A 15,035-nucleotide genomic window follows, 5' to 3' on the forward strand; every position below is an offset into this window, starting at 1 on the left:
TTTCAATAAAAATGATTGAAAACTGGAAGCAGTTTAACAGAAATTAATTGTAGATCAATACCTCATACCACATACAAAGATAAGATCCAAATACTTGATTTAATATAAAAAAAGTCACATTATAAATTAGCGGAGTAAGGAAAAAGCTGCATTTCAGAACCTATGAGAATAGGGGAGAAGTTCACAGCTAAGAAAGGAATAAAGGGAATCAAAATAAAATGAACAATTTTTATTATATAAAAATTCTAAAGTTTTTGCATTTTAAAAAAAAAAAAAAGAATCCAACCAAGATTACAAGTGAAACAGTTAATTGGGGAAAAAATAATCTTTTGCAGCAAGTTTCTCTGACAAAAGGTTTCCAAGATATTCATATTTCAAATTTACAAGAATAAGTGCCATTTCCCAATTCATAAAGGGTCAAAAGATATGAGTAGGTAGTTTGTAACAGAAGAGTATAGGCTTCATATTAAGTATTCCCAAATAATAATTAGAGAAATAAATATTAAAATTATTGAAACTGGCCAAAAAAAAGTCATAAATTAGAGGTGCTATAGGAAAACTGGCACATCAATGCACTGTCATATATGGAAATTGTCACAGTTATTTTGAAAAATAATTATTTTTTTACTTTTTTATACTAATAGCTTTTTATTTTTCAAAATACATACAAACCTACATTCACCCTTGCAAAGTCTTACGTTCCAAATTTTTTTCCCTCCCTCCCCACCAACTACTTGGTATCCTAGACACCAAGTAATCCAATATAGGTTAAACATGTACAATTCTTCTAAACGTATTTCCACATTTATCATGTTGCACAAGAAAACATCAGATCAAAAGGGAAAAAATGAGGAAGGGAAAAAAAGCAAGCAACCAACAAGAACAAAAGGTGAAAATACTATGTTTTGATCCACACTCATCCCTCACAGTCTCTCTCTTTCCATCACAAGACCATTGGAACTGGCCTGAATCACCTCATTGTTAAAAAGAGCCAAGTCCATCAGAATTGATAATAATATAATCTTGTTACTATGTACAATGTTCTCTTGATTCTACTCACTCCATTTAGCATCAGTTCATGTAAGTCCAGACCTCTCTGAAGTCATTCTGCTGATCGTTTCTTATAGAACAATAACATTCATATATCACAATTTATTCAGCCATTCTCCAACTGATGAGCATTCACTCAGTTTCCAGTTTCTTGCCACTTCAAAAAGGCTGCTACAAACTTTTTTGCACATATGGGCCCCTTTCCCTCCTTTATAATCTCTTTAGGACATAAGTCCAGTAGAAATACTGCTGGATCAAAGGATATGCACAATTTGATAGCTCTTTGGGTATAATCCCAAATTGCTCTTCAGAATAGTTGGATCAGTGTAAACTTTTTTTGTTATTATTAAAATGTTTTATTTACAAAATATGTGCATAAGTAATTTTTCAACATTGACCCTTGCAAAACTTTCAATTCCAAATTTTTCCCTCCTTCTCTCCACCCTCTCCCCCTAGATGGCAGGTAGTCTAATACATGTTAAATATGTCAAAATATATGTTAAATCCAACAGTTAACTTTGCTGCACAAGAAAAATTGGATCTAGAAAGAAAAAAACCTGTGAAGGAAAACGATGCAAGAAAGCATCAACAGAAAGCATGAAAATGCTATGTTGTGGTCTACACTCCATTCCCACAGTTCTCTCTCTGGGTGTACATAGCTCTCTTCATCACTGAACAAGGAACTGGTTTGAATCATCTAATTGTTGAAGAGAGCCACGTCCATCACAATTGATCATTGTATAATCTTGTTGTTGCCATTTATAATGATCTGGTTTTGCTCATTTCACTCAGCATCAGTTCATGTGGGTCTCTCCAAACCTCTCATCATCCTGCTGATTATTTCTTATAGAAGAATAATATTCCATAACATTCATATACCATAATTTATTCAGCCATTCTCCAATTGGTGGGCATCCACTCAATTTCCAGTTTCTTGCCACTACAAAAAGAGTTGCCACAAACATTTTTGCACATATGGGTCCCTTTATTTCCATTAAGAAAGAGGAGAAAGTATAGGTCCCTATTATAGATATCCTGTTGAGTTATTGTAAAGATGTAAAGCTATTTTTTTTTTACAGTAAATTTAAGAGTCAGCATAATCTAATGGATATAATGCTAAAGTTGGAACTCAGGAAGGCCTAGGTTCAGATCCTATTTCTGTCTCTTACTGACCTTTCTTGTTAAAAGACCTAAGTTATAAATGAATATAACCTGTCCTGGCAATCTGTCATGGGTGTATTGACATAAACTACTAATAATCGCTTTTTCTTTGATTATAATTAATATGGAAGCTTTTTCATTTAAAAAAATTTAATTTAATTTTTCCATAGGCATCAAATACACAATGCTCTCTTAATGAGAGTGAAAGCTCCTAAAAAAAGGAGCCTTGATTTTTTTTCACCTAAATTCATTGTTATGAAGTGTAGATGATATTAATATTTTTAGGTACTGGGTTATCACTAGTAAATACTTACAATAAATTATTAGTCCTTGATATCACCTATTAAGCCCTTTGTTTTTGTCTATTATGAATACTGATCCATTAATTTTTAGAAAAGGAAATCACTTCATCTCTCTCAATACCAAGTTTTGTGTCCTGCTCCCTGGATCTTTTTAGCTGTAGAAAAGAGATGATGTATTCTGATGATTCGTTGTGTTATATATTTGTTCCATGGCGTTGGAGTGCAAATTTTTAGCAGGTTCTAACAAACTGGAAGTGTCAGATAATACCTGGTGTTAGACTTTGTTTCTTTTTGAGCACAAGGCTTGCTAAGCTTAATGGGAAGACCTCTTCACAAGAAGCTGGCCACGAGAAAATGAGTTTGATGAAGACTGTGCTAAAGTCTCTGCATCAGTTATTGATGCACCCATATGATAAAATCATGGAGCTTGAAGTTTATGAGCAAGACTTTGTATTGATTTTTGGCTTTTGATGCAGGAAATGACTGTGGAAGAGAAAAAAATAATCAAGCACCTGAACAAGTGTGACTTCACGGAGATCCACAAGTACTTTGTTGATAAGAATGAAGCCAGAAAAGCTTTGCCCAAAGAGGAGAAACAGGTCAGGATGCATTCTACAATGTTAGAGTTGTACATTTATTAATATTCATCTTAGAAGAATTCAGCTAGACCATTAATAGGAGGTTGATGACCAGAGACATAAATATTTTGTGTACTTTAAATATTTCCTAGTAAAATTTCATGCAGATATACTTTAAGGAAATGAAGTTCTTTATGTTAAAGATGAAATCAGGAGATGATTATTTTATTGACTGTCATTTTATAATAAGATATGATTCTTTTAAATTGTAAACTCTCATAGAATGTTTAAAATACTTCATTTACATACTTGGAGAAACATATACTGAATAAAACTAAATCCTCCTTTAATGGAAGGAATATGATTGGTATTTCCCCTCTGAGGAATATAATAAATGAACAAAAAGTAATATTAATGTGGTGCATAATTTGGTATACTGTAAAGTATGGCTTTAACTTTTTTCATTTGTTTTAGGTAAATATTCTTCCAAATCTTTAAAAAAAAAAAAAAAAAACTAACAAAATGACATTTTTTTAAAGCATGAACTTAATTGAAATCTCTAAGAAATGATAACCCTTTTCCTTACAAGAAACAAAAAATAGTTTTAAATAGAGATGTGTGAAGCAGGTTTTTTTTTTTTTTAAATAATAGTTGCATTGATAGTTAAAGTCTAACTCCAGCTTACAAAAAAACTGGACTTTTTTTTTCTTTTTTAGCTTAATTAAATTTAATTTGAAAAAATCTGTTGTCATTAGTAACCTAACATGATTGGAGGTGACCTAATGATGTATTCTTAGTTCTTATATCCCCCAGTAATTATACATAACTCTAATTCATTAGCTCCCTTAAACTTTTGATTTCTTGCAACCTTTTCAATGGAAAATAAGTATAGATTTTCATTTTGGACTATTTAAGAGGTGAACCCTTAATCCAATTTAAGAAACTTAAACTTATCATTTTCTGCTTCTTGCTAATATATGTGATGTTTTACTAACTCAGAAGCTAAAAGAAGAAGCAGAAAGACTTCAGGAAGAATTTGGCTACTGTATATTAGATGGCCACAGAGAGAAAATAGGCAATTTCAAGACTGAACCACCTGGGTTGTTTCGTGGTCGTGGGGACCATCCTAAAATGGGAATGTTGAAGAAAAGAATAATGCCAGAAGATGTAATCATAAACTGCAGCAGGTATACTTTTGGTTTAGTATAACTTTCCTATTAAAATTAGCAACAAAGAACATGTTTTGAGATAAAGATAGGGAAGGAAGGGTAGGAGAAGCCTCAAATGTGATAAGATTTAAGTCTTAGAAATTGAATTGATCTTGGTTAAGATTAACATTTCTGATTTAGAAAATAAAGATCTTTTTTTTCCCTGAGGCAATTGGGGTTAAGTTTTATTTCCAAATCTCTTCCCCCCCCCCCAACCAATTGTAATGTAATCAAAGACTGTATCCCCATCCAAACCTGAATAGAACACTGGATGAGATCTGAACTACATTGAGCAGAAAGTTAATCCAGTCTCTTTATGAACACTGTCTTTCAGATATTTTGGCCTGGTAGAGAATAAAGTATCAGAAAAGAGTAAATCCTAGGATAAATCTCCCCAATATTAACAGTTAGTTATTTAATAAAAATTTCCTTCATGTCATTGCTTATCATTGTACTTGTGACTTGTAATCTCTTAAAATTTGAAGTTACACAAAGCAGTTCCTCAACTTATTTTTGCTTGCCAGTAAAAGAAATAAATTTGTTTCCTAAAACTATAGACTTAAAATTAGAAGAGACTTTAGAAGTAATTCACCACAACCTCTTCATTTTGCAGATGAATAAACTGAGGTGCAAATAATTTATTTGAATATTTGTTCTTGGTTTTTGCATAACATGATTTTAGCTTCTGTTTATTTATTTATTTTTTTTATTCATTTTTCCAAATTTATTTATTCTTTTGATGGATTGTAAAAAAATTTTCCAATTTTCAGTTTTACTCTGTTTTTGTTTTTTTTAAATGTGTTTCTAGTCTTTTTTCTTTTATTGTATTGTGTAATCTATTCCCATTTAAAGTTATGAGAGTTAGGTTTATATTTTCTTTCACTATCTCTAATACTACTTTTTTTTTTTTGTTCAAATTAGAATTTTCCCCCATTCTGCTGTAAACATGGTACTGTTATTGTTTTGTCTGTTATCTGGATTTGAACCCGAGTCTTCCTGCCCAGTGCTTTATTAAGTATGTTCCAAACATCTCTATATTATTTAACAACTGTGTTTTTTGATTTATAGTTAAACTCTGAATTGTAGCTAATGCTGGGCTGCATATAAAGCTCCATTTTTTTCTTCAGAACACATTGTTTTATTTCCTCCTGTGTTTTCTTGTGGGTATGGAGTAGTCTCTGTAGTCTTATGTTACTTGAATTTCCTGTCCTGTGTATTTGAAAGGTTTTCTCCTAGTCATTTGAAAAATTTGTTGTTTCTCAATATAGTTGTTTAATTTAAGCACGATCTGCCTTGCTGTTTATAGCCTTGATTTTTTTTTCAAGTGATTTATGGATTTTTCCAGTTGGCGATTTGTTTTCTGTCTTCAGAATTTCTGGGCAGTTCTCTTGAATTATTTTGTTTAGGCTTTTTAGTTTGTGATCTTCTGAGGAGAATTGTAGTCCTTAGATTATCTCATAGAATCCTTGAAATCGTATATTTTACTTATATGGAAAACATGTTTATAGATATGCGTGTGTATATTCACACACATATGATTTTTTTCCAATTACATATTAAAACAAATTTTAACATTAGTTTTTTTGAAATTTTGAGTTCCAGATTCCCTCCCTTTCTCCTTTTCCCCCCCTCTCAAGAAGGCAAACAATTTGATAGAGAAGTTATACAAATGCAGTGATGCAAAAACATTTCCATGTTAACCAGGTTGCTAAAAAAACAAAGAAAAAGAAACTACAGAGTTCCCTCCCCCATCCCTCTACTCTGAACAAGCCCAAGAAAAATAGAGTTTAATTTTTCAGACTGCCTTCAGTCTCCATCAGTTCTTTCTCTGAAAGTGGATAGCATTTTTCATCATAAGTCCTTCAAAATTATCTTGAATCATTTTGTATTGTTTAAATTGCTAAATCATTCACAGTTGATCATTTTACAATATTGCTGTTATTATGTACAGTGTTTCTCCTAATTTGAGCATGTTTTCTTTTAATGTTATTTATTGCATTTACCTTCTCTTTCTTTTGATTTATATTTTCATTTCCCTCTAGTTATATGTAAATAATAATGTAAAACAATTTTGAACATTTGTTTTTAAAACTTTTTGAGTTCCAGATTCTCTCTCTCTTTTTTCCTACCCACTCTGACTCCCACCCCCATTAAAAATGCAAGCAATTCCATATAGGTTACAAATGTGTAGCCAAGGAAAATATTTTCATAATAGTCATATTGTGAAAGAAAATATAAACCAAGAAAAAAAATAACTCGAAAAAAAGTTTTAAAAAAAAGTATACTTCAATCTGTATTTAGACACTATCAGTTCTTTCTGTAGGTATGAGTAGCATTTTTCATCATGAGTCCTTCACAATTGTCTTGGATCATCATATTGATGAGAATAGTTATGTCATTTATAGCTGATTATCTTACAATATTGCTTTTATTTTGTACAGAGTACATTTCTTTTTGCATCAACTCATAGAAGTCTTCCCAGGTTTTACTGAGAGCATCCTACTCATCATTTCTTTTCTTTTTTTTTCAATAGTTTATTTTTCTAAATATATGTAAAAAATAATTTCCAGCTTTCATTTTTGTCAGATTTTGTATTTTAAACTTTTTCTCCCTCTTTCCCTTCCCTTCCTCATCCCCAAAACAGCAAGCAGTCTGGTATAGATTATACATATACAGTTCTTTAAAATACATTTCCATAGCTGTCATGTTATGCAAGAAAAGTCAGACCAAAAGAGAAAAAAACACGAGAAAGAAAAAACAAGCAAGCAAACAAACAAAGAGGAGAAAATACTGTGCTTCAATCCAAATTCAATCTCCATAGTTCTCTCTTTGGATGTGGATGGCATTTTCTATCCCAAGTTTATTGGAATTGTCTTGGATCACCACATTGCTGAGAAGAGTTAAGTCTATCCTAGTTGATCATCACATCACATAATTTTATGATTATTGTGTACAATGTTCTCATTCTATTCCCTTCACTCAGCTTCAGTTCATGTGTTTCCAGGCTTTTCTGAAATTAGCCTGTTCATTGTTTCTCATAGAACGATAGTAACTGAATATAAAAACATTCATATACTACAGCTTATTCAGCCATTCTCCAATTGATAAGCATCCATCCAATTTCCAATTTCTTGTTACTACAAAAAATTGCTTATCCTTTCTTAAAGCACAGTAGTATTCCATAAAAATCACTTAGCACAATTTAATTTCTAATTCTTTGTCTCCAGAACAGAGACACTATCAAATAATTTTTGTATCTACACATCCTAGTTTTTTTTTTTGTTTTTGTTTTTTTTGTTTTTTTTTTTAAATTTTTTTGGGGGAATATAGACCTAGTAATGATAAGGCTAGATCAAGATAAGATATGTATAGCACATTTATGACGTATGATATTTTAATATTTAAGTATCTCCTAAATACACAATATTTCAAAGATCTCCTATGATTTTTACCATTTTATATAGTAGTGTCTAAAAATACTCTCAAAACTTGGCATGTCAGGTACAACTTCTAGCATGACTTGGATTTTTAAAAAAATATTTTTCTGTGAAGTAACCCTCTATCTTATTGTCTCAACTTTCCCAGACAACCTTACTATTTTCAGTATATTGTTGGGAAAGATAGTCTCAGTTATTTTTCTTTATTGACTTATTACTTTAAATGCTTTACCATATTTCTGTATTGCTGAGTAAAAATCTAGTGCTTATAATTATATAAGAAGATTTTAAACAATAGCTGTCTATTTAAAGTTTCCCTTCATATTACTGACACCATTTTGTTAGCTAATTCCTTTTAAATATTTATCATTGCAACAGGAAATTTTAGACGTACTTTATTTAAATAGAGTAAATTTAAAGTTAGTGGGATATATTTGGATGTTGTTTTACTATAGCACAATAAAGATCAAATATTTTTTCCAGAGGCAGCATAAACTCTTTTTGAAAAGGAACAGTTCAAGTATTTATTGTGAACTAACATTGCTGGACATTGCAAGAACCAGAAATTGTAACAGTATTCTTAAGAAGCTTAGAGACTTTAGAAATAAAATAGACAAGATCAATAGTACATGTGAAATAATTAGAAAATGATAAAGAGAATATGCTCAAAGTCTAGAATATGTGGCATACTTTAGGATTTGAAGAGTCATGTAATTATGACTTAAAGAAAAAAGAACCTGTAAAATAATTAACCTGATTGATGTAGCTTTTTCCTTTTAGGGACTCTAAAATACCAGAGCCACCTCCAGGTCACAAGTGGAAAGAAGTACGTTTTGATAACACAGTCACTTGGCTAGCATCCTGGACTGAGAATATACAGAATTCCATTAAGTACATCATGTTGAATCCCAGTTCAAAGCTTAAGGTTTGTATGTGAGTATGTTGAGGGTATTTTTTTTTTCTTTTTAGCCAGTCTCTTTAGAAATCCAAGGATATAGCTTGAAGTTAGTAAACAAGAAATTACACTTATTCATTTGATGGGCAAGTACCTGTCTAGATGTTCCTGTTTTGGATAGAACTAGGCTAGATATTGTGCATGAGTAGACAGATTCAAAATTTTTTCCTATTTTTGGTCCAAGTTTTCTTTGAAATATAGCCAGGAGACTGTTTTATCTAAGAACCAGCCTCTCCAGCATGCTTATCACTAGGTTGACTGCCAGGTGATGAATTTTTCAGCTCCACAGGCTCAAACTCAACTATATTCTTAGAAGGGTTGTGATATGCTTGGGGAAGCCTGCACAATTGGGACCAAAAAAAATTATGTAATCAATAATGAGATGGTGAAATTCCATTGAAGTTTTAGGAGGCTAATTTTGATAGCACATTGAAATTACCAACCACTTTTCGTAAGTGTTCTTTGACCTCCAGTCAGTTAGAATTCCTCATTTATGCCCAATGTCCTGCTCCCCAACAAAAAAAGTTGAGTTCTTAACTCAGATCAGAGGCCATATGTCATTATTTATTAAAATATTTTTGGTAGTATAATATTGAGACAATGTGGCATAATGACTCCATCTTGGGATTTCCACTTCTGATATATGCATGCTGTATGACCTTCAACAAATCACTTGGTATCTTAGGGCAATGAATGATAAATTTTTCAAAAAGAAAATAAAAAATCACCTTTATATAATATTTTACCCACAACGACCATGTGGGATTGGTTGTACAAGTATTAGTATCTTCTCCACCTTTTTATAGATGAGAAAAATGAGGCATGGGGAAGTTAACACGGTTCGTTGGTAGATGAACTAGATTTTTGAATTGCAGTCTCTTGGTTCAGTGTTCAACACTATTTTGATCATAATACCCCATAATCCCTCCCCATCAGACGATATGAGAATTATTAGTGGTATCTCTTCAGACATGTGGTACTTAAATAATAATGACACAAATGAATAATTTAATTCTGTAGTTCCTGCACGTCACCATTTTTATGCATATATCAAGTTGTTAGAGAATTTTTGGAAGACTTGCAGAGTTGAGCATTGTTATGAAACTTCAGAAGTGGGGAAAAGACTTGGGTACATACTTGCATGAGGGCAGCAGAATTAAAAAACTCATCTTTAAGTTCCACTGTATTCCCATTTTTAAAATCTGTTGCTCTCACAATTTGGTATTTCGGTTTCCATTTGGTACCCTTAGGTCCATCCTACTGTTTTTAGATTGTATGGTTTTACAAGGACTCAATAATGTAGTATAAAATTACCTCAAGAAATTGTCCTCAAAATTGGTTGTTAGGTCTATAGCAAATTATTAGTATTATCTCCAAAATTGCTTCCATGTTAATACTATGAGCTCAGCGTCCTCTCCTTTTTGTATCCCTTGTTCCTAAATCCAATGCTTACCTAATTTAGAGTGGCTCATTATCTTATAGCAAGAGCCTTTCCTTTTCCACTCCAGTGTCTGAGATAGATTGTATACTAATATAGATTAGAAATGCCTGAAACAACAAAAGCCATAATTTCTACCTTTGCTTGAAACTTCTGTCATCTCTTGGTTGTTTTATTTCTTTTTATTTTTTTAAGGGGAGACCTGGGGCATGATGAATTAGTCATTCACTATAGAAATTTTTAAATTTTATTTTTGTTAATCAACAGATACCAGTTTTCTCTCCCTATCCCTGCTATTGAAAAGAAAAAAAGAAAAAGAGAAAAACCAAACTTGTAACAAAGAGGCATAGTCAAGCAAAATAAGTAAATTTCATTGACCATGCCCAAAAAATATATTGTCTCTTGTGTCCTAGTCCATTATCCCTCTATCAGGAAGCAATTCATCCTGAATCCTCTGGAATTATGGCTGGTCGTTACATTGATTTCAGAGATGTTTTTACAGCAATATTACTGTATAAATTTTTTCTTTGTTCTCATTTCAGTTCAATCAGTTCATACAAGTCTTCCTAAGTTTAACTAAAACTTTTTCTTTCATGACTTTTATAGCATAGTTATATATTACATTACATTCATATGCCATACATTGGTCATCCATTTCCCAGTTGATGGACATTTCCATTTTGTCCAGTTAGAATATCCAGAGATACTCTAAAAATTTTTGTATATATGAGTCCTTTTCCTCTGTCTCTTTGAGATAGAAGCCTTAACGTAGTATAACTGAGCTAAAAGATATACAGTTAAGTTACTTTTGAAAAATAGTTGTAAATTCCTTTCTAGAATGGGTGGGTCAGTTCGCAGACTCCACCAATAGTGTATTAATGTATCTAGTTTTCCCACAGCTCCTCCAGCATTTATTATTTTCTTTTGTTTGTTTGTTTGTTTGTTTTTGTTTTTTGTTAACTTTGTTAGTCTGATGGAAATAAGATGGAACTTCAGAATTGCTTAAATTTTTGTTTCTTTTAATTATTAGTTATCTAAAGTATTTTTTCATATGGCTGTTGATGAAGTATATTGGTTTACTTCCTTTGAAAACTGCCTAGGCCACTTTCAGGTTTTTTTAGAGGAGGTAGTCTGGTTAAAGTGACTGTCCCAGGGTCACATAACTAATAAGTCTGAAGTCAGATTTTAACTCAGGTTTTCTTGGCTCCAGTAGGCCACTTTCTCAGACTATGAGGAACAGGGCAAATGCCCATCTATATTGGTAGAGGGAGTTTCCTCACCAGGCGTTCTCTATACCTATAAAATCATTGATCTAATGCAAAAATTATAGAGTTAATGTGAGTGGAGGTAACGTTACCTTCTTCTACCACAAAACATAACCTGAAGTAAAGACTGAAGGAAAATACAGAATATTTTTATTATTTATTTATCCAGGGGGAGAAGGACTGGCAGAAATATGAAGTTGCTCGACGTCTGAAGGAGGTAGTAGACAAAATCCGTTTTCAGTACCGTTTTGACTGGAAATCAAGGGAAATGAAAAAACGGCAAAGAGCTGTAGCCCTTTATTTCATTGATAAGGTAAGTTTTTATAAGAGTGTTTAGAATTTACTATTAGACAAAAATGTTTATTTTTCATTTTTAGCACCAAATTCTGAAATTAACTAGACTTAAATATTTATACTTATCTTGCAGCTTTACACAATTCATATAAACCTGAGGCGATTTTCCCATCAGTAAAGTGAGAATAATAACATTTCCCATTATTATAGTATTTGAAGGCTTAAAACATACTTTCCTTGCCATAACTTTGTAAAGAAAGTAGTATAAATATAATTATCTTTACTTTCCAGATGAAGAAACTATGAATTAAGAGTTAAATTACTCAAGATCCTATAGCCAGTATTTATCAGGGGTAGGATTCAAATTCGGGTCTTCTGATTCCCAGATCTTGCACTTCAGTTTTTAAAAAAATTAAATTAACCTTCTTTAATGGTTGTAAGACTTAAAGGAGACAATATTATGATGAATTTCTTTGTAATCAAAGTTTTGTGTTAAGTATTTAACTGTTATTGCAAGTTTGACAAATGTTAGACCAAAGGAATTTTCTTTGTTATATCTAAAGTTGGAACCTGTTGACAGTGGTACAAGATATATTTTAATGATTCCATTTCCATCACCTTTTCTTTCCCATGGCTAGCTGGCCCTGAGAGCTGGTAATGAGAAAGAAGAAGGAGAAACAGCAGACACTGTTGGCTGCTGTTCTCTTCGTGTGGAACACATACAGTTACACCGTGAGTTGGATGGGCAAGAACATATTGTTGAATTTGACTTTCTGGGAAAGGATTCCATTCGGTATTATAACAAAGTGCCTGTTGAAAAGCCAGTGAGTATTTTGTTTTATCATGTTGCTCTCTCAAATTGTAGCTTTTAATCATTAGACTTTTTGAGAGTTCCATTTAGGAATCAAGAAATACCAATTACATACATATTATTTTTTTCCATAAAATTCTTTTTAAGTAAGTAACAACATTTAATACAATTCAACAAGCATTTATTAAACCTCAGTGACAGTGTAGGCACCAGGTATGCAGAAAAAAAAATTAAAAAAGGATACAATTCCTGATATAACATAGCTTATATTGTACTGGAGTCAAGAGAAAACATACCCAGATGAAATAGGACAAGTTATTATTTAGAGCAAAGAGAGGTAGAGACAATTATTTTCATACAGCAAAATACAAAGAAAGGAATTGGGGTAATATGGAACCTGATGTTCATATGGCCAATAGGTATATATTTTTTTTTCTCTCTCTCAATTAGGGGCAGATTCTGAGAAAGCAATCCTTTGTCAAGACTTTCTTAGAAAGACAGAAGAAGAGCATGAGAGATTCTGAGAATGAAGTGATAGGAAAAATATAAATTAGATATCTATTTTTCATATGATAAAATGATCTCTCATGTTCATAGCCGAGGAAAATGCTTACCTATAAGTTGGTCACAATGACTTGGCAATAATTTTTATGGATAATAAGGATTATGTATAGTCCTAAGCAATAAAGAAGTCTCGAGATTTTTTTGGTTTTTTTTGCAGATGCTAACAAAACAGTATTATTTGGTACTTCCACCTTCCTCAAATGAAGGACTGAGTACCAAGAACTTGGGCAAAATCTCTTAATCTCCAACTGCTGTTGGATGCTTTGCTCTGGACACCTCCATATTTAAGTCCTCAGAAATGTTATAGTCAAGAGTGATGTTCACTTTCATATTGAAAATCTGTTCTATAATTCCAGGGATGGGACAACTAATCATGTTTATGTAGAAGATTTCTATTCCTTTTGCAAATTCACTTCTGTTTAACATCCCTTTCATATCCTAGATCAAATCCAGATTTAGTTTCTTGCACTTTTCTAACTCTATGATCTTTAATTCTTGAATCTGATCAAACCGCCTATTTTTGTTGCTCAGGCCTTTTAAATCGAGTATCCCTCATTTTTTTGATATGATAGATTTGCATTCTTCTCCGCATTTAGGAATTGCTTCATTTTGTGGAATTTGTACAAAATACTCTTTTTTTTGTATTTCCTCCTCCACCAGTGCACATTTAATCTTCTCGTTGGCCATTTGTCAAACAACATTCTCAATTTCTCTCCACAAGCTAGTCACTTTCTTCATGCTTCCCCCTGAAGTTTTTGGCAGCCTCATCTGTGCAAGCCAGTAAGCTTCATGCTCCTAGGATTGTGAAAAGGACATGCAGAATTGGCTCTGGTCATTCTCCACTTTCTGATGTACCTCACCTGATACTTAACTTCAGGGTTTCAGGGTATTTCAAACTGCAAACAATATATCTTAGTTTTTTGGTAGTGGTTGCCAGTTTCTCAAGCTGTACATTGGCTTTGAAATTCTTCAGCTGGAAGACACTCCTGAATTTTAGATAGGAGAAGGGAATAGAGGCTTTCTGCCAGTTCTTGAGGCCACTCAGTGGATATTGAGTTTCTGAAGTATTGCTGTAGATGGGGCAGATTCTTTGTTTCTTCATCTCAAACATGAGATGTTTTCTTCATCTTCAGAGCTCAGCCTTTTTTTCTGCTTACAAGACACCACAAAGAGATCCCTCTTTGCTTCAAGCTATGAATTTTCATCTTATCTCAGGCTTTTCACAATCTGGAGAGTTAACATTTAATAATTTATAGATCATGAGATTTTTCATCAATTTTATTTATTTTTACTAATATACTTATAAAAACAGTTTTTATAAAAGTAATATATATTTAAATAAATTACTGAAATCCTAACGTGGTTGCATTTAAGGTTGTGAAAGAAAAGGCCTGATCTGCAAGTTCTTAAAAGATGTTAAAACAAACTATTTTTGCAATTTTAAAACACATTGCTCTTATCTCAGCTATATTCAGGGCAGAAATGGGGAGGAGTAAAATCCTCTAGATTTAATTTAAAATATAGTCCACAAACTTTAGTTTTGGGATCCAGTTATACCTGAATTCATCTAACAGTGGAGTAACAAAAAAAAAAAAAAAAAACCCTTTTACCAAGTGGCTTTTAATGAGATATTTAATTAGCTTCACTTATTTAAAGTTGGTGTTTTTTACTGAGAGAAATTCCTTCTTTGATTCTACCTTCACAACTGAAAATTTACAATTAAAGACAGAAAGAAATTCTCTAAAATGGCCCCCTTTTAAACAATATAACTTAGGAAGAGTCTTATCTGCTTTTTCATTTCCCCCCACCTAGCAAATGTATAATATCTTTATACTTTATATTTTATCCTAAAGAGAAAGACAAAACAAACAAAAACATACAGAAACTTGAGTTTAAAAACTACTCAACTGGGAGAACTTTTTAACTATGCTTTTGAATGCTTCATGCTTTGATCAGAGCAATTTGTTTTTTT

General features: G+C 32.1%; 1 protein-coding gene across 4 annotated transcripts in view; it reads left to right on the forward strand.

Annotated features, from left to right (window-relative positions):
* LOC141540236 (DNA topoisomerase I, mitochondrial-like) overlaps window positions 1-15,035 on the forward strand; it is a 68,878-nt gene that overhangs the window by 42,186 nt on the left and 11,657 nt on the right. For all 4 annotated transcript variants that reach the window (XM_074263996.1, XM_074264004.1, XM_074264015.1 and 1 more), the window contains 5 exons: window positions 2,990-3,112; window positions 4,091-4,278; window positions 8,517-8,661; window positions 11,564-11,707; window positions 12,327-12,512. In XM_074263996.1, coding sequence (XP_074120097.1) covers window positions 2,990-3,112; window positions 4,091-4,278; window positions 8,517-8,661; window positions 11,564-11,707; window positions 12,327-12,512 — 786 coding nt within the window. The remainder of the gene's footprint in view (window positions 1-2,989; window positions 3,113-4,090; window positions 4,279-8,516; window positions 8,662-11,563; window positions 11,708-12,326; window positions 12,513-15,035) is intronic.

This window comes from Sminthopsis crassicaudata, chromosome 1 (genome assembly GCF_048593235.1).
Source record: "Sminthopsis crassicaudata isolate SCR6 chromosome 1, ASM4859323v1, whole genome shotgun sequence".
NCBI classification, from domain to species: domain Eukaryota; kingdom Metazoa; phylum Chordata; class Mammalia; order Dasyuromorphia; family Dasyuridae; genus Sminthopsis; species Sminthopsis crassicaudata.